The 25769-nt window shown below is 39.1% G+C and overlaps 1 protein-coding gene across 3 annotated transcripts in view; it reads left to right on the top strand.

Annotated features, from left to right (window-relative positions):
* Positions 1-10256: 10256 nt before the first annotated feature.
* Positions 10257-25769, top strand: part of FRMPD4 (FERM and PDZ domain containing 4) — a 300487-nt gene continuing 284974 nt past the window's right edge. For 2 of the 3 annotated variants that reach the window (XM_051794907.1, XM_051794913.1), the window contains exon 1: positions 10257-10402. In XM_051794907.1, the coding sequence (XP_051650867.1) occupies positions 10362-10402 (41 nt within the window). In that variant the 5' untranslated portion in view covers positions 10257-10361. The remainder of the gene's footprint in view (positions 10403-25769) is intronic. The other variant, XM_051794908.1, reaches the window with a different exon arrangement.

Here is a 25769-nt window from a genome sequence, read left to right as displayed (position 1 = left end):
TTTCTAAAATGTTGTTTTAAAGTCAGCCTCATGATGTTTTGGGTTCTGATCCATCATTTCTGAATTTTTGAGCTGATCATATCTGCATGCTGCAGTGTATAGACACAAGAATCTGTGTTAATGGTTTGTCTAGACTTCTTTTACTGTAAGTCTTCATTCACACATTTCTTACTTGATTTTGCTGGATAATTTGTCTGAATCAGATCATGGGATCTTAACCTCTTTGGGTCAGAGATTTTAGCAATCTCCGCAGTCTTTTGACCAGTACTCAGTCCCTGCTCTAAAAGTTACAATGTAAGCAATAGCCTTAATAAACTTCCCCAAGCTTCCTAGGAGCTCTTTCATCTTTCATCTTCCTATGTAAAACTGTATCTCCATTTAAAAAAGGCAAGAGGCTTTGATTTGAATCCAGTGACAAATCATTCTGGTTTGCCTAGATATGTCTAGACTTCAAATGTCTGCAGTCTTATTACTACCGTGCATTTTATCTCCTTTCCAAACAGCGTTGCAAGTATATTAATGCTAAAATGAAAGAACAAAAAGCTGAAGAAAAATTTATCAGTCCATAGAGGACTTGACCCAAATGGATACAATGCTTACAAAGATGTGACAGCAAGCCAGGAGCCAGATAAGAGTGCAAGCTTGAGCAAGTGTCAAAAGATTAGAATCTCTTTTGGCAGGATAAACTGTCTCAAACCATGGTGAGGAATGAGGATAAAATTGCAAATGATGGTGTGCACAAATGGCAGAGCGGGGATTCAACGATGCAAGGACCTTGTATGTGGTATAACAGTATAACTTCTCTTAACACAAGCTTACAAAACCACAGTCCTCTGTTCCTCTGTTTATTCTGATGAATGGTGCAAGCTTACCTTAACACAGACACTACCTGAAACACTCAATTTAGGAGTACAAGCAATGTTGCAGAGATGAAGACCCACCCTATACCCTCCCACTCCCCCCAAAAAACCCAAAACACAACTCAAACATTCAAACAGACAGACCTCAGATGGACAGATTTGTCCTCAGAAAATGTCTGCAGTCAGTCTCTACTGACTTCATAGGGACCTGGAGAGAACTACAGTTGTAAGGTGACTTTCAGGTAAACAGAGTTTGTTCCTCTCAAATAGGTGCGAACATCTTAAGCAGGAAGTTGATATGGGTAGTCATGACCCATACAGTGTGATTCTAATTCATCTTCCTACTTCAATGGCTTTTTGACAATTTGGCCATTCCGCTGGCAGAGACATAAGAGAAATGGGTCCTGGAAGATGGCCAGCATTATGGAGCTGGCCTGATGGATAACCAGAATAATTATTCAAGTGGATAATCTGATACAACTAAATATGTATTTTTAATTTCATATGTTTCAAAACCTCTTATCTTTTGACATGTTTTCAAACTATGCTAAGCTAATGAGTCCTGAGGAAGTGTAAAACCAGATGTCGTACATCTCTCTCTTAGATGTGTTTCTTCAGGCAGTCTTAAATTATGACACTGGATTCTCAAAGACTGGGGCAGACTTGGCTTGGACTTTCATGGGCATCTGATTTATTTTCCCCAAGAGTATGTTGTGCTCTTTTTAAGAGGAACCTCTTGGAGGAAGGGGAGATTATTCCTTCCCTTAGGGGCACCGAGCGTCCTCAAAAAGAGAAGACTCAGGAGACTATAGGACGAACTGAGCAAGTAAATAACAGAAAGGGGGCTGGACATCATGCATGGTTTGGTTTGAAAGATGACAGCAAAGATGACAGAGCAGTCCAGCAGGTTCTGGAGGTGAAGGGAGGAATTTCTAGAGGACTAGAATGGACAGAGCAGAAATTGCCACCGATCAGAAAGCTGTTAAGTTAGCTGCAAACACGAACTACCCTTCAAAACATACTGGACTTGTAGGAACTCTGTAGAAAATTTAATTTCTCTTTATGTCTTCTCTTGTCTCTGTTGTAAAAAGCTAAGTTTTTAGGTTTCAGTTTTCATTCCAACAAAACTTTTACTTCTGAGCCTGATGCAGATGTACACTAACCTAACTTTGAAAGAATCATCCAGGGCAAAAAAAAACACTATTGACATATTGTAAACATGTAGTTGTACTAATCTTGGCAGAGAAACACAAGAAGCCTTTAATATGACAGTTATATCATAATCATAAAACAGTAGTTTTATATCATAAAACCACTCATAAGGTACTCACTGGAATGATTTAAATCCACAAAAATCACAAAAGTATTTCAGGGAAAATAAAATGTGCAGCCCCTTTCCCCATGCCTTCCTTACTGCTCTCCTGTAAGTAAAAAGGAAAAATCTCATTTAGCTCTGTGCTCCTTACTGCATGAAGCAGCAAGCTTCTTGGCAGGTTCACTGATACTTATTCTGACTGCTAAGCTTCAAAACAGTTCTGAACCTCAGCCATTTTACGAGGCCAGCAGTGATTTGAAAATATCAATGCCTGTCGTTTACATTGAACAAGGCTTGATTTTTTGGACTTGACTAAAAATCCATTCACCTGTAACTACAGAAACTAAAGAGATAGGTCAGGCAGTGGGACCTTGTGTATTGATGTATGACCATTTTTCCATTGGCTTTGTGGAAATTGTGCTAGGTTTCTTTTTTTTGCAAGAGCTAGGTAAGTATGTTGCTGCTCTTTCATGAAACAGATCACTTTTAATTCCTTTATTATTGCATTTGGATGTAAAATGCTTATCTGTAGAAGATCTGGGTACACACTACAAAATTTAGCTCAGAATTAGGCAATCATTTCTGTGACAACCCCCACATGGCACCAAAATAGCTTCTCTGAAAAGGAGTGATATGAGGCACATGATTAAATGTCAGTGAATTCTAAAGACTGTTTCTGCTAGGGAGCACAAAGAAAGTGATCTTGCATTGTGCTCTAAAATGTCTTTACCCTGTAACCTGATCTGCACAGACTGATGGTTCTTCTGCTGTGCATTGGCTCTTTGACTCCCTTTTGACTCCGGAAGGTGCACATGTCCATTTGTGTGATCAAGGTGCATGACCTAGGCTGAAATAGCCTGCCCTAAGGAATGCTCTGCAGCCTATCTCCTTGCTTTCAGCTTCAGGATGTAACACTACAAAGGGTAAAACAGGTCTGAGATAACAAACATGGTTATAAATTTCACCCAGACTAGAACTAGTAGCCAAAGAAGAGAGTACAGGTGTGAAGCACTTTTGTCTATATTTCTCAATGGTCTGGGAAAACAGACTTCTGCCAGCAGAAAACATGGCATAAGTGCCTTTGCATGGAGATTACTCAGGCATGTGATAGGCCACTTGCTGATGGATATTGGAAGGCTAATTTTCTATTTCCTCCTAACTGAAAGCATTAAGCTTGTACACTGTGGTAAGTAAATAGGTTCCTAACTGTACTGTATTCACAGAATATGTCTCATCAACTGCAGTGCATTTCTAAAAATTGCACACACTTTCCTAAGAACATTCTGCAAACTTTATGGCATGTTATTGTCCCTTTCAGCTTTTCAGTCCCCACTAGTCTTTCCATATACCATATTCCCATGATAATTATTCTCCAGTATTTATTGTTAAGCCACACTAGGGACTCTGTTTCTGTACTGGAAGCACTACAGAACCTGAGCCTGAACAAAATCAAAATCCTCAATGATTCTCACCAGTGGTCACTTGAATAAACAGAGTTGCCTTGAGCATGCAAGACTCCTTATCATGTTACTCAGTATGCCGAACAAGTAACTACCTTACTATACTTTAGACCACAGACAGATTTGCAGTCTTCTCTTCTACAACATTCTTAATGCAAGCCACATGATATACTTGCCTGTACACACCTTGTTAACACAGAGTTACACTGAGAACAACCCCTGATCCACAAAGACCAGCAGTTTTGTTGGTGCTACAGTCAGGAATAGCAGCTGCAGTGTGCTGTAACTTTAGCTAAGAGTAATTGCCCGCTGCCTTAGGCCACACATATAATTCACAGGCCTAGATGTATTAAACCTGCAATTAAGATCAAAAGAACACATTTTAGTGGATAAAATGTGGGGTGTGTGATCTTTCAAAGTATAGGCTGGAAATTTCAAGACTACATGCTGAAGTTTGGCTCTTCAGATACTCAGGCAAATTTGTATAAGCTGCTTGGTTTTTAGAAGTAACTAGCAATCTCTTTATTATTTGTGAATGTTTAGTATTACTGACAAATAGGTCACCTATCTGCAAGTGCCCAATATGGACTGAGAAAACCAGGTTTTGGCACTCAGATACAACTGCTCCATGAAGCTTCTATTCATTGTAAAAATGTCCTCTGACTGTAGGCTGTTTTTCTCTCATGAAATTGCTTTTTTCCCCCTCAGCTCAGATGATTGCAGATACTTCCCGGGAAAATACACAGAGAACAAAACTTTACAATGTTTCTTGAGTCTCACAATAACGCCCCATTCTGACAGGGAAAAGAAAACAGCTATTTTGTGTTCATAGAGAGACAAGCTGGCAAATTTTTAATCCATAACTAATATAATATTCGAGTATTTAATAAAAAAAATAATAATAGTAATGAAGATTTTAAATTTCAGACTACAAACAAAAATAAAGGCTTCATACCTCAATGTGCTTCTACTATAACAATCTTGTCCTTGGTTTGTTTCAATGATGTCTTAATAAAACATTGAGTATGCCTCTGATTTCTAAAATTCGCCACATATTTGATCATGACAGTTGAAGAACACAGATAATACTGGAAAGACTTCAGTGGTAGTCCTGGTTTTTTAATATTTTATTCATTTGAAAATACATACTTTGATCATTTTCTCTAAGTTACCACTAAATTTTCAGTCTGCAGTCTGTTTTGGTTAAAGTATGAAAAAAAAACCCTGATGGCAGAATTCAGATTGGCCTTTGAGACAGGGTGGATGAGGTTTTGCTTTTCCCCATTTTTTTCTTTATTGTAAATAAATTTTAAGCATGCTTAATTGCATATTAACATTTCACATTTCTTTTCTTCTGATTCATCTTTCTATATTTTCTTATGATTTTTGAAATCATGGTTGTTCAAACAACACTTAAACATGTGCTTTACTTTGCAATTGTTTCAAGTTATATTTTAGACTAAGCGATGCCATGAATAGGGCTGATTATAAGCATGTCTTCAAGATTTTCTTGAATAGGATCTTTTGTCAGTAAAAGAGCCACCCTGCTCTTTCCAAGTTCTGATTTGAATATTTCATACACATCCATTCTAGAAAAGTGGATAATTTTTTATAAAGATAATTTTATTTTAAAATAACTTAATGCATTAGTATTGTCTTACTCATTGAAGTAGAAAATGTTACTATCTTTATTTTGCCTAAGGTCCTCTTTCTTACCTTGATCTCGTTCATGTATTGCAACATAGGAAAACATTCTATTTAATGGTGGGGATTTTTTTTAATACTACAGGTGCAATATGCTGTAAGCTCATGTGACCAATCAGTAGTTTTTGTTAACTGTTTCTATAACAGATCTGCTCATATAGGTTTGATTACGTACGTCTGATTTCAGCAGAATTGTTGTATCGGTTGTGATACCCTTCCTTATTTTGTTCTACACAATTCAGTATCCTTTCAGCTTCTAGATTCATTCTTCAACTGGTAAGAATGAAAATCTTATTTGCTATTTAAATTTTCAACCATCTATGATCTAATTTTGCATTTGTATATGACACATCATGTCTACCATACTAAATTATTCAGCAAAATTGAAAGCATTCAGGGCTTAACAGTCTGCATGGGTCAATTAAAAAATATGCCAGATAAAACTCCATTTGATACATGTGCCAAAAGTGACATGAAGAAACTGGTGAGTAGATTCAAGTAAGCAGAGGGACTTCTTGACAATGCTGTAAATGTAGACATCGAGAAAATCTGTAATGGTTACAATTTTTTTATATGAAATTATATAGGATTAGGAAGCACCAGAATAAAGAAATGCATTCTACAATATCTGTGTTTCAAAGATTCAAGGCTGAAAAAAGAGAATGTAACAGTTTAAAATACAAGCCCACAGTACTACAGGACTTACTACATGACAGTCATAAGCAACTATCTTTAGAAATAACATTCAGTAATTAGCAGATCACAATGACAAAATATCTTCCTTCAAAACTTTGCATCACCAGTTATGTATTAACACCTCATTACTCAATGGATTTTATTATCACATTCCTCTAAACATTGTTGCCTTTTGGATATGAGTAATATCAGGAAGCACTGCAGAAAAGTTGTGGAACCTTCAGTTGTTATCTAAAAAAACCTTCCCAAGTTGATGAATTTTAAACCATTTTGAAGGTGGGATACAGCACTTTAGCACTTTAAACTATCTTTTTAAGATTCCAAACCATAAGAAAATCCCATTTGACTAGCCTTAGAAAAACTATAGTGACAAATATTGAATTTGTGTGAGACAAAAACTTGTGAGACCTGCAAAAGTATTTAAATGAAAACGAGCCATTTCCAGATGTTTCATATTATATTTTTGGTATAGGATTCTACCTGTCTTTATTTAAATTATCTAGGATCAAATTCTATGTATCTTGTAAGTAACAAGAGATGTTGTTTAGCCCCAGGCCTAAAAGTTTGAGCTAAAAGTTTGTGTAGTATCCAAGAAAGCCCAAAGCATATTCTTCTGGTGATTATTTAGTGCCTCAGAAGGAAAAATGAAAACCCCTAAAACCCAGAAACACAAAAATAAATATTTCTTCATGTTAGTTGTAAAGATATTCACATTGTATTTCATATCAGTTTCTCTAGGGCCAAAATAATAGGGTCTTTAAAAAAATTCAGTCTTTACAGTGACTTAATAGGTTTTAAAGTTTAAACAATGTAACATTCATGTCCGCATTACAAATGTCTGCCATTTCCTTTAGAACAGGGAGCATTATAAAATAAGACACTGAATCCCTTCTCTGGAAATGCATATGAAACTGCCATACTATATGAAATCAAGGCTTTTACTGGCCCACAGTCTACACAAGGATATCTATGATTACACAAAACGTTACTATTAAGTGTCTTAATTGGATTAGTTTGAAGTAATAAAAGATAATAGTACCCAGTAACAAAGCATCCTCAAAAAGCTATATTTACTATGCTATCCAAGGGGAAAAAAAAAAAAGCCAGCTAAGAATTTAGCCAGGAATTGATGTCAGATTCCTGTTTTAAGATTAAGAACTTCATGTTCAATTATTGTTTGTTACTGAGATACTGAATACATGTTGGTTTGCTGTCTTTGGCTGTCTGTTCTCATACAGTGTTTACAATGTACCTTTGTCACCTTCAAATGGGTTGTATTTCACCTTTAGTCATCTGGACAACAGTCCTCTAGTCAAAGGTAGGCCTCTAGGTTTCCTCTCACTGGGGTTAACAGAGAAAATAAAGCACCTGCAAAGGGCAATTTATGTCACTTTTTCTAGAAAGAGATGGTTTGCAGTGACAGGTGCTCGCACCACAGAGGTAGGGTATGACGGCTCCAAAGCCAGTCCAAACTACATATATCAACATTCACTCTTGAAACAGAACAGTGCCCAGCACTTTGCAATTTTCATCTTTTCCTATGACTGACATAGTTTTTTATCCAGTTGCTGTGACACCAGAAGCCAAAGAACCATGAAATAAAGCTCACTCTCACACCCCAGTCTCATTCCTCACATGTGACTCTCACATCACACAGCTCAAAAGATTACCAGTATTTAGCATAGCTGGAAGAAGAACATTTGTCCAGGTTCTCTGTTCATGTTTGCACATCTGGGAATAAGATTCCTGTTATTAATAAGATACTGCTATTAATGGACTGCCAGGATTCTGGCTAGTCCAAGAGTATCTCCACAGGAACTCTGGAAAATTTGTAATGTTGCAATAGCTTCTGCCTAGGAAAACAAAAATATAAAAGTAGCTATAAACACAGCAATACTACATCAATCTGTTTGGAAAACCAAATAAAGAGGAGATAATTTCAGCTTCATTTCAAATTTTAATGCCTTTCTGTAAAGCCCTATCATTCTGAGTACCCACCCTGCGTTTACCATACTGATGTTTATAAACAATGGTCTTTTTTACCTCAGTCTTTGTTTTTAGTAGGCAAAGCTCTTTCCCCCCATAAGAGTGGCTCTTCATTACCTTTAACACTTGCACCTGCTCTCATTTTTCTCAAATGTACTTTTTGAATAAGCTGAGTATGGTAGTTCTGATCAGATCTTATGATTTCTGCATTCCTGCATATCTCTACTGGAAATACCTCAGTCAGTATATCCTAGGGTCACAATTGCCTTTCCACCGAAAGACCCTGAAACCACAGAAATTCCAGTGACCCTTTAGAACTCCCTTTCTCTGGCTCTCACTACTACACTTTAGGGCACCTTTAAGTGAGAAGCCTTGGAGCATGAAGTGCTCAAGATGAGAACCTTGTTTGATACAGAACATATGTGCTTAATTTTATATATGCTATATCATTTCATGAGCTTCAGTTAGCTTTGTAGGATCTTGGCCTATCTCCTCAGTCTATAAATAAATAATGACAGATTTATAAATAAATCAGTTTCTAACCAGCTGAAACTGTGTTATCTTTGTAGCTTTTACCAATCAATAGAGCAGCATGAATGACAGGCCCAGGTTCTGCAGTTTTAAAAAAAATCTGGTAAAACAATAAATAAATATAGTTACATGTAAGTACCACATAAATATTTTGATGCACTAGCACAAAATATTTCATATGGCATCTCAGAATATGCCCAAGCCGTTTACATCCATGGTAGGCCAGCAAGTGCTTTTTAGCTGGCAGTTCAATGTTCTCCCAGTAAAAATAGATGATCAATCATTCTTTGTTGTTATTGTTTTAAAGAACAGCTTGAAACCCAATTCAGAGTGAGTGTTTGTACTCACTGTTCTTTTTGTTCTTTTATCAATACAAGTCTTAATATTAAAAAAGTGCATTGTTTTCATCTGGCTGCTGGAGTCTACATGTTGGGCTCTCCTGTCATTTTTGAAGTTCTTGGTTGTGCAGAGAGTGCAGGTGCAAACCTGCAGAAGAGACCAAAACTCTGTGAAGGCAGGAAGTAAAGAGCATGTCAATCTACTCAGAGAACAAACACACAAATAGAAACACTGGAGAAAAATCCATTCCCATGCTGAGAATTACTGAATTACAGTGTAGAGCTTGTGTTAAGATGAATTTGAATTTCACCTGTTCCGCTCTCTCACAGGAAGCTTACAGAGAGCTAAACTCCAGTGCCTCATTTAAAGCCTGATGCCCGGCAGAAGTGTAAGGCAATGTGTCTGTACTGTTCTCATGTCAGGACACATGGATGTCCCATTTTTCTGTAAGATGTGTTATGAATAATGCTTGATTTTAACTATGTTGTCACGAACCGTCCTTGTCACGTTCCTATCACGATGAGGACTCCATTCCTGCAATCTTTTCTGCCAGGGTGGAGAGGTCACAGGATGGTGACAGCAGCCAGGCAGTGGATTTCAGCCCTGGTGCCTGTTCTCGGTCCAGCATTGATGAGCACCCAGTGCGAGGGCTGAAGGCCAAAAGCGTGGAGCAGTGTGACTGCCGAGGAGAAGAGGGTTCTCTGCTTTCCAAGTTCTTGCTTTATAAGGCCCAGGGTGCTGCTCCCCAGCTGGGGATGAGCTGCCTCGTACTTACCAGGGCTGTCCTCCTCTCGCTCAGCGTGCCTGTCCCTGTCCCGGGTGAGCCCAGGCGTGCCTCTCACTCTCCGACCCCTCGCCCTCCTTCCCTGCCGCCGCGGCCCCGGGAGGCCTTGCGGGGAGCCCTGGGCTCGGCCGCAGGGCCGCCTCGGGCAGGTGCTGGCGAGAGGCGCTGCCCGGGCCGCCGTCCGCGCCCTCCGCTCCCCCTCCGGAGGGGAGACAGCGCCGGCGAAGGGAGAAACTCCCCCGATACACTCTCCGCCTTCCTCGGCACCTTGCGACGCCACCCTCCTTTGAGGGTGCTGCAGAGAGGCGGCGGAGCGCTGCCGCCTCCTCCTCAGCCTCCCGGTGCACAGCCCGGGCTGCGGGCAGCGCTCCTGCCGGGCAGCTCCAGCGCCCGCTCCGATCCCGGAGTTACCCCGGGAGAGCGTTCGGCAGGCGGGGAGCGGGGCGGGGGGGGGGCGGAGGGGGAGGGCTGCGCGCAGATCCTGCGAGCGCTGGTCCTGCAAAATGCTGCACGCCCAGCTCCCCGCCGGAGGGGGGTAGCAGCCGCTGTCTTCGCCGGCTCCTGCTTTTTTGCAAGGGCTGTTGCTGCCGCTGGACGCAACCTTCTCCCGACATGGAGCTGCTGCCACCGCCGCCGCTGCTGCTGGAGTGAGTGAGTGTGACGGGCAGAGCTGGCCGGCCGCATGGATGGATGTGTTTAGCTTTGTGAAGATTGGGAAGCTCTCCGGGTAGGTGTTTGCAGCCGCTGCTGCTGCTCCGCGAACCGCGGGCGTCCCGCGGCTGCGGGCGCTGCCCCTGCCCGGCGGGGGTGGGGAGGGCTGGGGGGCTGCCCGGCGTGGGGAGCGCCCGCGCCGCTCCCAGCTTCCCTGGTAGCGGGGCGAGGGTCTCGGGGTGGGGTGGGGCGCTGGGTGCTCGCTGCCCCGGCACCTGCCCGGGCCGTGCCGGTGTCGCCGCGCGGGATGGGTCGTCGCCCTCTCCCTCCTGAAGGGACAAGTAACGCGTCCCGCGGTGCGGCCGCAGTTGGGCGAGAGCGGTGCCCGCCGTGAGACGCCGGCGCCAATCTGAAAATGCCAAAGGGACGGCAGGAGCCGGAACCGGGGCGCGGTGGTGGTGGTGGTGTTTGAGGGGTGTGTTGGTGTTTTGGGGGGGGTGGTGGTCGCGACGCCTCCGCGGTCGCGGTGCGGGTGTCGTTCGCGTGCCGGAGCGGGGGTGAAGTTCCGAGGGAGCGGAGCGGGCACCGCCTGGCCGGGCCGGGCCGGGCCGCGCCGCCGGGGTGGGGGCTCGCCCTGCCCCTCCGCTCCGCTCCCGCGGTACGCGCCGCTGCGGGCACGCCGGGTCCCTGGAGCGGTATTTTGGGAGAAGTGGTGACATCGTCACCAGTTTCACACGGCGATGGGTGCAGGGGCGCGAGTGGATTTGGCGTCTCTTTTTTCTTGCTTGTAAGGCACGTACTTCTCGTTGTTTAAAGAGTGGTTGATTTGTATTATTTTTCTCCATTTCTTTGTTTTCCGAATAAACCTTCCCTTGACTGGCCTCGGAGTTGTGGTCTCACGCTACGGACTGTTGCATTCGCAGCCGGTTGCCAGGCCTGTAGCTGCATAGATAGACCAAGAGGCAAAACAGCCCCCGTTAAAATGTTCCCACCATAGTTAAGCATAACTGGAGGTAGCTCTTCACAGTTACACATCTCAAAGATGCAGTACGAAAGTTCTCGAGTCACAGGGTTTTTTCAGGGTTCTGGTGTGGATAATCTTCCTAAGGGATTTAGCTTTGATCACTGTAACTAGAAGTGTTTCAAATTCTTATGATTCAGTGGTTCCTACACCATAGTTACCATATGCTTTTCTGTTTACGAAGCATATATGAGGCTGAAATGTGATGTTGTACAAAAGGGGGAAAGGCCTTGCTAAGGAAACAAATCCACAAAAAGTGGCTTGTTCTGGTGACAGTCAGGTAGGGAGCTTGTCAAAATGATAGACGGTCTTTAAAAAAAAATATTGCATGGCTGGAAGTTACAGAGTGCCACAGGTGCAGGTGTTGCCTTTATCCCCCAAAATTCCCACCATTGCACCTGGCTGTGATTACAGCTCTGCTTGTGGCGATGCCAGCACAGAACAGCTGCTGTCATTCAAGCACATCATTGTCTCATCCTGCTCACAGCAATTTTACGCCATGTGACAGCGCCAACACTAGCAGCCCGCTCAGCTTTCTTTGGGTCCTATTACTGGCTGATACCGCTAGAGCTGCAGCAACAGTAACTACAGTGGAAACTTTGAGGAGAGGGAAAATATGCTCACATAGATAAGGAACAGGTCATGTAGTATGATATTTATTTCCAGGTGATTGAATTGCGTGACCTTCTCTATTTGTTTGGAAACAATGTTTTAGAAAAGCTCTCAGGTCTTCATGTCACACTTGAGCTAGAATCAAAGGAAGAGAAAGGGATGTGCCACTGGAAAATGTTAAGTCAGGTGCATGGCAGTGTTTAGATAGATATATTGTAAGCTTAGTCTTTGTAGGTGCGTATGAAATCTGTAGCTTTCTGCATACTTGAAGACACAGCTCTTACCAATGCTGAGATTACTATTTAAGTAAAGGCAGACCATAGCAATTCTCCAGAAGAAGCTGGAAGTTCCTTCTGAAATGAAATTGCAAGTTTCAAGGCTCATATCTGAATTTGAATCAGCATGATTCAAAGATATTAAGTACTTAGGGACTGTGTTTATCTTGTAGATTGCAGTAAATAATTTCTGCACCAAACTACTCTTTTTGTTCCTAATTTTCCAGTTGTTAAAAAGACCTAATAGTTTACACAGAACTTGACTTTACTTGGTGTTTCCTAGGTAACAGCCAGGTATCTGTTCCAATTTTATGAGAGCTTTATGAAGCAGATAGGTTCCAGTATAAACCCCATTTTTAATCCCTCTGTGCATTTGAGTTGGAAAACTAGTTTGCCCGAAAATACCAGTTCTTTGTTTGCTGTTAGAAGGAAGGCTTTTCTGAAAGAAAGGAGTGAGATGGTAAATAGTATTTAACTGATTGTGATCTTACAGGCAGATTACTTAGAGAAAGTTCTTTTGAACATGGCTAGTGCTGAACTTTTTTATAATATTCAGTCTCTTTTAAAATTTCGTTGTTCATTCAGGTCTCCTCATTTTAGGTTGCAAGTCTGCCATTGCAGTTTTAGTCTGCAGCCTTGATTCTGCAGGCAGTGGCATAGGTAAGCTCTGTTATGAATGACTACTGGAAGGGATGCTTCCTAAAGTCATAGTATAATTTTAATAGATCTGGTGAGAATTTAAATTTTGTTTCTGCCATTTAATGTATAAGAGACTTTATCTAGAATAAGCTTAAAATGGGGTATAAACTCTTAGAAAGTGGCTACTGGATATAAAATTTTACATAGCATACATAAAGAAGTTATGTTTTAATTATCTGTGCACAGGTTTTTTTTTTATGTGATGGCTGTGTGTGTAGGGTCTTTTAGAGGCTCTCACTTCTACAACTGCTTCAATAGTTGCCCATATATGCTAGGTAAGTGGGGAGTAGGGGCATAATCTGGAAAAGGATTATATGCAGAAATGGAAGAGAATGCCAAACTGGTTTTATGACAAATGTGGTCTCTGGTAATCCTGTCCTTTCCTTGCCTTTGTAGGTCTGTCACGTTGTGTACTATGCATAAAAATACAGATGCTTCATGATAAAGTTTCTGTTGATTTTGAAAGATTGGAGATACCCATCTGACATTGAAAACAAAAATACTGTGTAGAAATACTGATCACACTTTCCCTGACATAGCCTCTTTCCCACCCCCCTTTGGAAATTCACCAGTCTGGTAATAGTCTGGAGCAAATGTTTTGGTATAAATCTTATGGTGTCATTCTCTGGAAGAAAAAAAACCAAAGAAACAATCACCTTTTATGGTAATGAGTTTCCAAGTGTAGAGAATGATTGACAAGCCTTGTTTAATGGATCAGTATCTGATGCAGAGCTGTACAAGCCAAGTGAATATTTCTATAGTTTGGTCTGCATAAGCATATATGGTGTGGTAGTGTCTGTAGTTTGGGAGGGAGGATTAGTGGGATAGATAAGATGCACATAAAAATTGCCAGATTAGCTTGGGTCAGAAGTCTGTCTTGCCTGGTACTGCTTTTAGCAACTGCTTGGGGAAAGTGTAGAATGAGGACAGGTAAGGCGTGGTGATTCTTAGGCATAGGTGCAGACAATGGAGGAGGACAGTGCTGCTGTGCTGAACATGAAATGGAGTGTTTTCTGATCAAGGTAAATCTGAGTACAAGGCACAGTGTCCAGTTTCTAGTCAGTACTGGACAGATGAACTATGAAACAATAGGTCAGAACAGTGAACAGAGGTTATAAAGAGTTTAAGACTGTATTCATAGAATATATTTTTAGTTAGAAAATCTTTTTATTGGGTATGACTGTTTTTTGTGATATCTGTAGAGGTCAGTTCTATTTCAGGGCTCCCACAGCAGGATGTAAAACTTTCATATGGAAAGATGGTTGTCTGGATATCACCTGAATGTGACTGAGGGGGGTATGACCCTCTAGAGTTGGTATGTGTACCTCCTGTGCACCTGCTACTGTTTGTAGCTTTGCCAGATAACACTGGGGAGAAAATAAAATGTCTGCTTGAGTGGCCATCAGTCTGTAAGCTGTGGCAATACTGGTAAGGGTAGGGTGGACATTTCTGTCACACAGTTACTTCTGTGGGAGAAGTTCTGAACTCATGAAGTCATTTGTCATCAGAAGAGAAGAGTCCAAGAAATAGGGCTGCAATATGGGGTAAGAAAGTACACATCTGCGCTATGTCATTGTAGCTGTCAAAGGTATAATTAATGGAGAGTTAACCTGATAAAACAAACAAGAGGATACCAGGAAGATTTGGACCAGTCCTTGACAGTCATGCTAATTTGTGGTATGTGGTAGGTAAATTTGTCATACCTGAATCTCTACTTTTCTGCTCAAGTTTAGCATTGCTATCCATTATTCTTGAGTTTAAATTTATGCCACTAAAATTGGATGTGAATAGCCATATCCTTTCTGTACCCCTTGGAATGAGCTTTAAAATAACAACAAAAAAACCCCCACAGGCCTGCATGCTCTTCTTTTCAGAGAACACTCATATATGGCTTTTCCCTGTGATTATGCTAAACCTGAGGGTGAGTTTCTAACTGAGGAGGAACCTATTACATAGTTCTTTCTCATTGGGGTGGATAAATCTTGCATTCTCATCTTTTGTGCTTATCTTTCCATAACTGGGAATCTCTAGTCAGGTGGACTGACTTAATACCTGCACAAATGTTTGGGCTTTTGGGTTCTTCCTGCTTATAAAAGTGAGGGTGTGGATCCTTACATTCAGTCTCTCACTTTACAGCCTATGTCGTAGCCCTGTGCTCAGTTTTGTTCTCTCAAGATACATATGGTCTTTAGATGTCCTGTCCTACTGATGTGAAAGGTTCTCTCCTAGATCTGTCTTAAAATCTAACAGACCAGAAGCTGTGCTTGTAGATTCTGAGTACTAGGCCCTGTTGTAGGTTTTGTTGTTGTTTTGTGCTTTTGTTTGTTTGTTTGGTTTGTTGTTGTTGTTTTTTTTTTTTTTTTTTTTTTTAAACAGGGAATAGGGTTGCTTGGCTTCATGGTTTAGGTTTGGTTTTTTTTTTGTTTTTTTTTTTTTTTTTTAGCAAAGCAGACATATGTTTTCTAGATTTAAGGTTCTGAGATTAGCCAGTCTCTTGTTTGGTGGTGTCTTTTTGTTTGTTTGTTTTGGTTTTGATTTTTTTTTATTTTATTTTAATTTTTTTTATTTTTATTTTTTTAAGGAATTGTAGAAGATTTTGGGATCCTTCTCTCTCTTTATCAGAATAGCACCTTTCTTTACCTGTGATTTTCCTTGCCTGCTTTTTATTTTGCTGTGAAGTTTAAAAAAACCTATCTTAATGGAAAGACAATTGAAAGTGTGATTAACTTACTGATGCTGTTTTGCATATGATTTTTGGAACAACTTTTATGAGTACTCTTTGAAATGACAATATTGTAACTTGTAAGTAATTTTCAGTATTTACAAAAGACTCTGTCAGTAAGAAAACCTATGATTATCCCTTTTATGCTCAAAGGAGGTAATTTAATTCTAAAAAAGATTTTATTATACTGGATGATAATTCAGATAACCATTAATTCATTTCAACTTTTTTTGTTGAGGACTGCATTACATTTAGTGACATATTTGTTTAGTCACATTAATATAAAAGCTTAACCTTATATTTTATTATTTGTTTTTGTTAGCTGACACACATAATAAAGACACGTGCTTTAATGTTTCTGGTGGTAGTAGTGTTGTATCTCGTAATGGCTTCAGCAGTTTAGAGATTTATTAAAACCACTCCTTATATTATAAACTGCTGTAAACTTGCCAAGTGGCCAGTGAATGATGATGCAACTCTGCTAAATATGTATGTTCTCTAAATGCTGTTTGCCTAGTGATACAGCTCTAAAAAGATGTAACCAGAAGCAACCTTGTCTCTTGAAAATTTGAGAAAGCAAAAAATAAGAAAATAAATGCCACAAGTAGTGCTTTTCTTTCCCCCCTTCTACTAATTACTAAATAAAATGAAATGAGAACTTTGAAAATTGATGCTCTGATTTAAGAACAATCAAAGCATGTCCAGGTTCTATGTAATATTTTTATTTCTAGGAAGATTGCTCTTTCATTTACTTTATTTTTTTTGTTTTTTAAAACTTCAGTCTGTGGTGTCAAATCATTAGTTGATAGGGTTAAATCCAGAATCTTGGCATAGTTTCTTTTATAATCGTAACTTGCACCAATGTTTTTGTGTGTATGCACGTTTAAGGCAGTCTGTTAACATTTTCATATGTTTTGAGAAGATAGAAAAGGTTGTGTTTTTTTTTTTTCCCACTACATTCACTGGTACCAGGAAGAACCTGAGGTGTTTTATAGTTTTTTGTTTAGTTTCTTTTTGTGGAGTTGGTTTGGTTGCCGTGCTGTGGCTTGGGTTTTGAGAAACCTTACTTTTCTTTTCAGTCCAACAGATTCATGTGAGAATTTTCTGTTAAATTGAAAAAAAAAATCTTTAACCATAACAGTAATACAAAATGAGGGTATGTTTCCATATTTTGCAACTTTAGGTCATTATAGAAGTGTATCAAATTGTTCATAGAAAATACAAATCATGACTTGAAATAATGACTGGATAATACATTCTCTCAGCTCTGTTTGTAATGTGGCAGAGAAGGGGTATTTTACTGCTCTTGACAGCATTTTCAAGCAGTTATATCAATGTATCACAAGTTAGTATCTGACTGATGTGATGAAGAATTGAGTAAAGTCATGTGGGAGATACCACTTCCTATAAAATGAACCATCATCTGGGAAGGATCTGTAAGTGCTGCAGACAAATAATGCAAAAAATGAAATGTGAGGAAGGGAAAAATAACTTTGGATTCCAGTCCTACTGTGTCATCTAAAAGTAGCTCTGTTAAGTCAGGGAAGACCATCCAGGTACATGAATTACTCATTTGCATGACTGTGTGCACATAACCTATTTGGATCTACCACCTTATGGAAGCTTTTGGTGCTGACAGAGTATCAGTGTTTAAATATTGCAGGGACATGCCTTGAATGACTTCTGATAATACCAAATTGTACTTAAACCTACTTTTCATAATCATGAGTAATGTGATTGGTTTTGTGACATACCTTCAAGAAATTTGTGAACTGAAAAGGTTGCACATTCGTTGAAGGTATGTTTGAAGACTTTTTTAAAAGAAACAGTGAGACTCCTTCTGATAATTATTCCATTGACTGGAAGTGAAGCAAATAAGTATCAGTAGTATAAATTCCAATAAATAATTGCACATTCAAATCCTAGTAAAATCAACACTGCTTAAAATCCAAACATGTGAAAGTACATTGGAGCTGGAAATGTGAAGTAGTTTTAATAAGCAACATTTTGAATTATTATAAATAATCAAAATAATTGGGGCAATTGTCAGGTACTATAGAAACATGGAGAGATAAGATTCTGGAGAACAGGTGGATATCTTGCAAGATTTTGAGAACTGTTGATAAAAAAATAGGTTTATATAGAGAATAGAAAGAAAGTGGTGAAGGCAAAGGAGGAATATTTGTGTGCTAAAGTCAGGTACTGAGAATGAATCTTTTTATGATCTGGCTCCTGATAGAGTTTATTTTTGGCTTTTGTCGGAAAGTTTTGAAACTCTAAAGGAAAGAGACTTGAGATATTGTAAGGTGTTATGACCTTTTTGAATTTATAGATAACTAAAAAAAAAAGTATATATGTGTGGATTGATGAAAACTATGTAGTCATTTACATTAACAATCAAAAAGACCAAGAAGTGTTCCTTTTGTTCCTTAGAGTTTATTTCTGTACATTTAATTTTTTCTTTGTTTTTGGGAAGTGGAAGAGAGAAAATATAATTGTTGAAACCAATCTTGTTTAAGAAGAAAATCTAAAATCACTATCTGTAAAATTTTTTTAGAACTGATTGTACCCTGTTTAGGATGAAGGTTTTCATTTAGGTTTTTTATATGACTTGGTTTTTATTGTTCAGATGAACTGTCAGCCCTTCTTGTGTAAGTGGTCCCATATTTGTATAAAGTATTTTCCAGCATTATGCAGCCTGTAGGGTTTTGCTTACTTTGCTTATAGATTTTGCAGTTTCACTGTTTGTTTTTAATCTTGAATTCGTGATTATATGACTCTGGATTTGGCAGTAGTCATATGTTTGGAAAGCAAAATGCCTGTTATTCTATGGCAGTAAATGCTACTAGGAGTACTAGCAGTTGCACCAGCCATGTAGAACAAGCCAGGCATGTGTTACAAGTCCGAGCTGTGTGTATTTCACTTTGTGCTCTGCACTGGACAGAGCAATAGAAAACTGGAGAAGAAATCTAAGTAGTCTGTATTTAAGCAGTTTAGTAGAGGCAGGATGCTTCATGTTTAGCTAAATGCCTGAGTGATGGCGCTGACTTTGACTTGCTCTAAATAAGGCTATCACAAGTTTAAGACTTTTATGCCACAAAAGGAAAAAAAAGTAAAAAATTGAAGGCTACTGTAGCACTACCTTTAAAGCCTTACCCACTCTATAATCATAGAATATGCTGAGTTGGAAGGGACACATCAGGATCATTGAGTCCAGCTCCTGGCCCTGTGCAGGACACCCCAGGAATAACACCATGTGCCTGGGAGTGTTGTCCAAACGACGAAAGACTAAAGAAGTGGGCTGTCTGTTTAACACTGCAATACATAGCAGGTTGCACACCCATAGCAGAGAAAAGACAAATGTCAGTTGTTTTGACTGTACAACGTGCCTGATAAGTCAAAATGCAGTACATATTGTGTTCAGGTAGAAATGATCAAATTTCATATGCTTTTTTTACTGGTGTTAGCTTATGGATCATATGAAAATTGCAATTTAAAGGCATCTGCTTTTCTTGATTTTTATTGTTTTACTTGTTGACCACCTCTGATGATGTTAACCAAATGGTTAAGTTTTATATTTGAAGAAACTTTTTTTTCCAGTGAGACAGCAGATAGTTTTCTCATGAAGTTGGCTATCTACTTACATTTTTACCTTGCATAATGTATTGTACGTTACCTGTCATGTTTACAAGGAGGGCCTTCTCCTCTGTCAAGGCACAGAGGGAAGAGGGACAGAGAAGAACTGCACATGGGGGGTGATCTGTACTTCACTATTCTGCGTTGAAGGCGAGTATTGGCTACAGTGTGTAATAGGGGAGGAGCAGCAGAGGTAGGAAGAGAGAAATTGGAGAAAGTAAGTTAATGAATGTTTTATTGAATGAGAGCTTATTTGCCATGAGTGAATTGAAGTAATTGGTCAAGACTAGCTGATCTTTATGTGAAGATGAACTTGCATTGTTGCCTGGATAGGAATTTATTTGCTTCATAAGGCTGGTTGAATTAATTGCTTAGATGTGCTGTAATCTGCATGACTGCTGTTTGAAAAAAAGGAAGAATACACTCCAGCATTGGAACAGAAAGAACTTTTTTTTCCCCTAAGGTCTTGAGTTTCTTCTTGAAAGTCTTTCTTTCTCCAGGGGTTTCTGGTGGCTGAGCTTGAATTAACTCAACACATGAAATAACAAGGTGGTCCCCAATTACCTGGTGCTGTCTAAAAGACACTATAATTGGGATGGTGCCTTTTCTCAGGGTAAAGCTCATCCCCTGAACTGGATCACTGGTGAGCCTGTGACTTTTTTTTTCACCCTTTGAATGCACGTAACTTGACTGTAATATTTGGGAAATGTGCTTATGTTTCATTCTGGCTTAAAAAAGTCCAAAAAAACCCAGAGCATTTCTGCTGGTATAGATATCTAAACTGGCCTGGCAGAAGTGATCAGAGCATGTTGTCTTGGGCAGCAAGGTGGAAGGGGAGGAGGGAAAGTGGAGCTTTTGGTGTCTGCTCAGCTCTGTTACATTGCACCACATTTGGTGGTGGGTGCTGCTGTGGGAGAACATGGAGATGGAAACCTCCCTTCAGTTGCCTCTGGGAACTGAGAAGGCTATGTGAGAACTCCACATGAGAGCAAATCTGGGGAGAGGGGAGTATCCTGATAAAGATGAGTTGGAATGAGGAGAAGCTGCTTCAGCCCCTCTGAAATTCCTCAGATCTTTCCTGGCTTCTCTGGCTTCCCTGTCTTTTCCTGCCTTCGAAGCCTGTTGTGCTGCCTTCAAGTGACTCGGCTTTGTTCGGGCACCTGTGGAATCAGGTGCAGGTTCTGTGTGCTAAATGCAGCTTTTGTATATCGTGCATGTCCTGATGTATCAAGGTATTACTCCCCTGCACCCGTGCCATACAGTCTAAAGAAACTGGCTTCCTATTATTTTTAAAAGCAGATTTCTCTTCATATTTTACCTTATTAGGCAGGAGAGGAGTGTGGTTGTCCAAGGGATTAATTTTCATGGATTGCTTGTAGAAGATGAACTGTCCAGGACAAATGAGATTTTTTTTTTTTATTTTATTTTTTTTAAATTTTATCTTTTAAATAATGAATATGTGTTCATTCATAGCAGTAAGGTTGCAGTTATATTCTTTCCATATACATGTTTTCCAGGCTCTGGAGGCTGTTTGAAGAGATAAGAAGTTTCTTTTCAAATGCTCTATTTCTGAACTTGGAAAGAACATCTTCCAGAAGCAAGTGCAGTGTGTCTGTGCTGCTTCTGAAACCACAAAAAATAATTGGAGAGTACTAATGGCTTGCTTTTCAAATGCTCCTCATTTCTGAACTGGAAATGGAAGTTTTATTCGTGCATAATTAACCTGAATTTTTAATTTTACTTTGAACAATGTGGCTTTCTCTTTTTTAACACAAATAGAGTAAACTTTGAGGAGTTTCCATTTGGTGATTTTTCAATTCCTTCTGTATCTTCTGTCATTCCTTATACCTATGTGGCACTTCAGCAACCACCTTCCTTGTTGACCACTTTCATGCTTTGTGATGTTTACCCATCAACTCTATCACATCACTGAAAATGCAGTCTAAAAACGATTGTGGTTACATGGATCTTGAAGGATATGTCTAAAGGATCACTCTAAAAAACGCCAAAACAAATTATTCTGTTGAAAAATTTTAATTTAGAACTACTAAATCTCTTCTGGCTTGGGTGCTTTATTGTAAAAAAAAAATATATCAAAGGAAATACTGTCAGAATGCACAATTAAAAACAATGTAGTTTTCACAGTTGGTTTTTTTTTTTTTACTAGATGGCTAATATCATGAATGTGCATGACTAATATTAGTCATTAAGAAGACCACTTTATAAGTAATGTTCTTGGAATATGAACAGTGGAATACAAGTCTGTTTTGCTTTAGTTGACATGCTTGGTCAAAAAACTTCCAATATCTTTATTTTTGATCCTGAATATATTGCATATTTGTTTACTGAAAACACAGTTGTGTTTTTTTTCAAAGCAAAATATTGATTATTCTTTTCTTTTGATGGCTGTAGTAGGCATTAAGGTACTGTGACAGGTCTTGTAGAGAAAGCTGTGTTCTGAAATGGCAGTGAGGAAAACTGGTGGATTCTTTGTCCCTGCCAGTTGTTTCCATAGTTGCCCTGTTGCATTCTAGTTGTCCATGATGTCTGAGTGTTCTGCCTGGTGCAGTGACTGTTTAATAGATTTTAATAATAACCTCTTATGTGAAGGGTAAAGGAGGAATTTCACTGTTTCAGATGTTAGTGCAAGCTTCATCCTTCATCTCAATGAAAGTACTTTGTATTTCTTTAATGGCAGAACATTGATTTGCTTTTTGTTGTGTTTTCTAAAGTTCATCTTGACCTCACAGTGTTCTTTGGCCTTGTAATGAATAGGCAAATGTATGTTTGTGGAAGTGTGTCCCTTTCATTTGTGTTCATTAGCCATTAATGCCAGAGTTCATCTCCTTTTCTCATGTTACATTCTGGTTCTCAAAAAGAGAAATTCTGTTTTTATGTTAAATGTTTAAAATGTTTCTTTCATAGGACAAGGTAAATCAGCACTAGTTTGATTTTTCTTTCCTTTTTTTTTTTCCCCTTCCCCCCAGCGGTTCATATTTCAGTTCTGCAATGAAGAGTTTTCTAATTAGAGGACACAATACCTGTTCTACTGGGTGTTATCTCAAGATAGCTGACATTTATTTTAGCTGCATAAGATATGACTGGTAGTATCGTATACATTTGTTAAGCAGGCTGTAATCATAACAACATAATCTATCGAGTGTTCAAAATACTCTTTTTTTCCTTCTCTAAATGTGGTGGTAAGCAGAAAACAGTTTGTCTTCAATTTCTGTGGTACAATTTGCTGCTTTATTTCCTTTTCCCCATCCCCCTCCAATCAGTTTCCCACTCGAGCAGCTTTCTTTTGCTAGTTCCCCCCTTTCACAATGAGTCCTTAATGCTGACTCACAAGTTGTTGTGATTGCTTGGCGGTATTGGCAGGAGCACACGCACGTGTATGTGAGCACTCTGAGCACAAAAAGACACCTTCTTGCACCAGACTTTTTGGAATTAATTAGTTAAATATTTTGACTTTTAAAGGTATTAGGGGGAATAGGTGGTTTGAGCTTTCATTTATGCTTATGTTCAGGGGAAAACAATTTTGAGCATTAGACAACAAATTCATGGTTGATTCTGCCTTTAGTGTATAGTGTCAGGAAGGCTGAAAGTTTGTGTAGTGTTATGTGAAGTCAAAAGGAAACTTTGCTCTTGTTTTCGCATGTCTTTGCAGAAGTTTGATAGGTGAGGACAGCAGGACTGCTTTGTTTTTCAGATACATACAATAATTTTATTCCCTCTTTACTTTGTCATTTTTATTCTTTGTGAACTGAACAATACAGCCCTTACAACTAAAATGCAGTGGATGTGTTTTCCTTCCAGCCAAACTGTGTGAACACTCCATAGGCCAAATAACCCTGTGTACAGCATTTTTTTACTCAGTAAATAACAGTGTAACTTGAATCGCAGCCAAAAGTTCTGTGCAAACTTAACTGTTGCTCTGATTTCATCTGGTAGGACCTGCTGTCCCAGATGCCGGTTCTCTCTGTCTGATCAGCCATAACTGGCCCCACATACTCCAAGTGGAGTTAATGAAGTGCCTTCAGTGCAGTGCTGCAGTAGCTGTTGCTGTCAGGTCGGTTGAGGGAAAGAAACCTGCTATACATTTTCAGGTCTGCTTCCCAGTTCTGAGGGAGTGCTTCTGCATGTGACGGTTCCCAGGCTTGGCAGACTCTTCAGCAGGGATGTTAAATTTGCATTACATTTCCAGATGACATAATCTGTTCTTCAAACTGACAAACTTAGTCCAGCAACTGTTTTGAATAATTTACTGAAAAAACAGTGTTAATAATGACAAAGGAGTTGCATGTTTGGGGGCATAGAGGTGTGTAAATGCACCGCTGTGCACACATGCCCACTCAGCTCACCATACAGCTCTTATAAAATATGTATTGAGAGTCTTTGCTATATAAATCTAACAGTCATTTTGAAGGCAAAGACCATGTCTTTCCACTCTCAAGTTAGACTTTCATAACTCATGTCTGTTGCATTGAAAGTTATGGTTCTTCCACAGTAGAAGAAAAAAATACTGCTTCATCTCTGAGTAAGACATTTCTACAGTTCAGGGCATGTTGACTAGTTTAGTATGTTTTGACATATATCAACATGCACAGAAAATGCAAATACTTAGTGATAATGACAGTGATCAACTGAATGGAAAACTTACTTGTGTAATCATCAGGCACTGACTCTGCCTGGGCTTGATGTAAAGATCAGATCACATAGTTCATCTGTCACCTGGTAAAACAGAATCTTATTCCAGAAGAAGCTACTAGTTCTAATTACTTAGTTGTTGTGTGTTTTCTTTGATGTCAGAATTGTGCGGTGTGGAAAAAACAATTAAAGACAATTTTTTCCATTTATTTTTCCTCTTAGGAAGAACTGGGTGTTTGGTATCTGGTTGTCTGTAAGCTAATGAATACTGACTTCCAAATGAGGATGCCAAATCACCAGTTGGTTTTGAAATTTAAGGCCACCTTTGGCATTATGCCAGTTAGATACTGGATGTTAGTTAAGAATTTTCCAAAGGACATGCTATTTCCATGTGGAATTGTTTTAAAATATGCTTTTCCAGTGCATAATTAAAAATACTTACACATGCTCAAATTAAAAATGCACTTTTTCCATTTTGGTTTTGAAACTGTCTGCTTTCCTCTGTTCCATGTCCCTATAGATTTTAAGTAATAGCAGTGGCCTTTTGTAGTGACAAAGGAGTGGATCACCTGCAGTCTGTTCAGCTTTCTTTTGGATTTAGCCAGGAGTCTGCACCCTTGGATGGGAACTCCATAAGAACTACTGATAGACTTTTCTCTGTTTTCTTTTTATTTTTTCCTTCTCATTTTTACTTATGCAGTTCAGAAAATCAGGAGAAAAGCTTTTGCTGAGAATGTTAGACTTTTGGGAGGAGCTTTCCATGCAGGTTGCTGGGTTATAACTTCTTAACCATTTGCAAAAAACCCCATTGTATTTTCCTATGTGACTTGTGGAAAACCCATTAGCATTCATTGGCAGGATCTAAACCCAGAAGGTTCTGTTCCTCCACTACATAAGGAATGGACTTGATAGTGTTTTGTAAAGAATGACTTTGTTTCCATTATAATGGATAATGTATTATAAATCCAGTGAGACAATCCACACACACCAAGAGGAAAAACTTATTCATGCTGGTGAATTTTAATATTTGGGAACTGATGAAAAGAAGGGTACTTTCTTAGGGATACACAAAACTAAATTTTCAGGTGAGGTAAAGCATTGGATTTGATATTTATCCTTTTTTTTCATCAAAACCATTGAACTTTCAGAGCAGTTATAAAAAAAAAAGGAAGAAAAGACAAAACAGACTCGAGAGAGAAGTTTTATGGAACAATGTATACATCAAAAATGAAGCCCCGTCCAGTAGTTGTGCTCTTTGCCAACCTTAAATACCATCAAGAGTAAGATCTTTCTGGAACGTTATAGTCTGATAGAGCATAAAATGTGTTAGAATATGCATTTTTATTGCATGTAATTTAACTTCTAGCTGGTGAAATTAGGCAAAAAGGTTCAAAGGTCAGTCAGCTAAAGATTTCAACTATTTTTGAACTTAGTATAAATTTGTGGATAAGGCGTCATGAGGAATATCTATAACATACTTGCATTTTGGGAGATGTTCTATTTTATTTTTTGATGTAACATATTGCTACTGCAAAGAAAACATAAGCCTCACGGCTTTCATATGCTTCATTGGGAAAAGTGTCCTCTCATCCATTTTCCATGGGCTGCACTGCATAACACTTAATTCTTAATACAAACTATAATTTAGAAGGATATTCAGACTGTAGCAGTCTGTATATGTTGGTAAAAAACAAAATTGAATTTTATCATCATTTTTCCACTCATAGAAGATAAACAGTAAATGAAGTGATGAGAATCTGGAAGACATGCTGTTGGTTGGCTGGTGAGTGTTTATTGGTAAATTAAATTATGATGACTTATGTTTAGA

The sequence above is a fragment of the Manacus candei genome, unplaced genomic scaffold (assembly GCF_025592945.1).
Source record: "Manacus candei isolate 608988 ecotype Guabito, Panama unplaced genomic scaffold, ASM2559294v1 h1tg000041l, whole genome shotgun sequence".
NCBI classification, from domain to species: domain Eukaryota; kingdom Metazoa; phylum Chordata; class Aves; order Passeriformes; family Pipridae; genus Manacus; species Manacus candei.
This window is presented reverse-complemented; position numbering and strand designations above follow the sequence as displayed.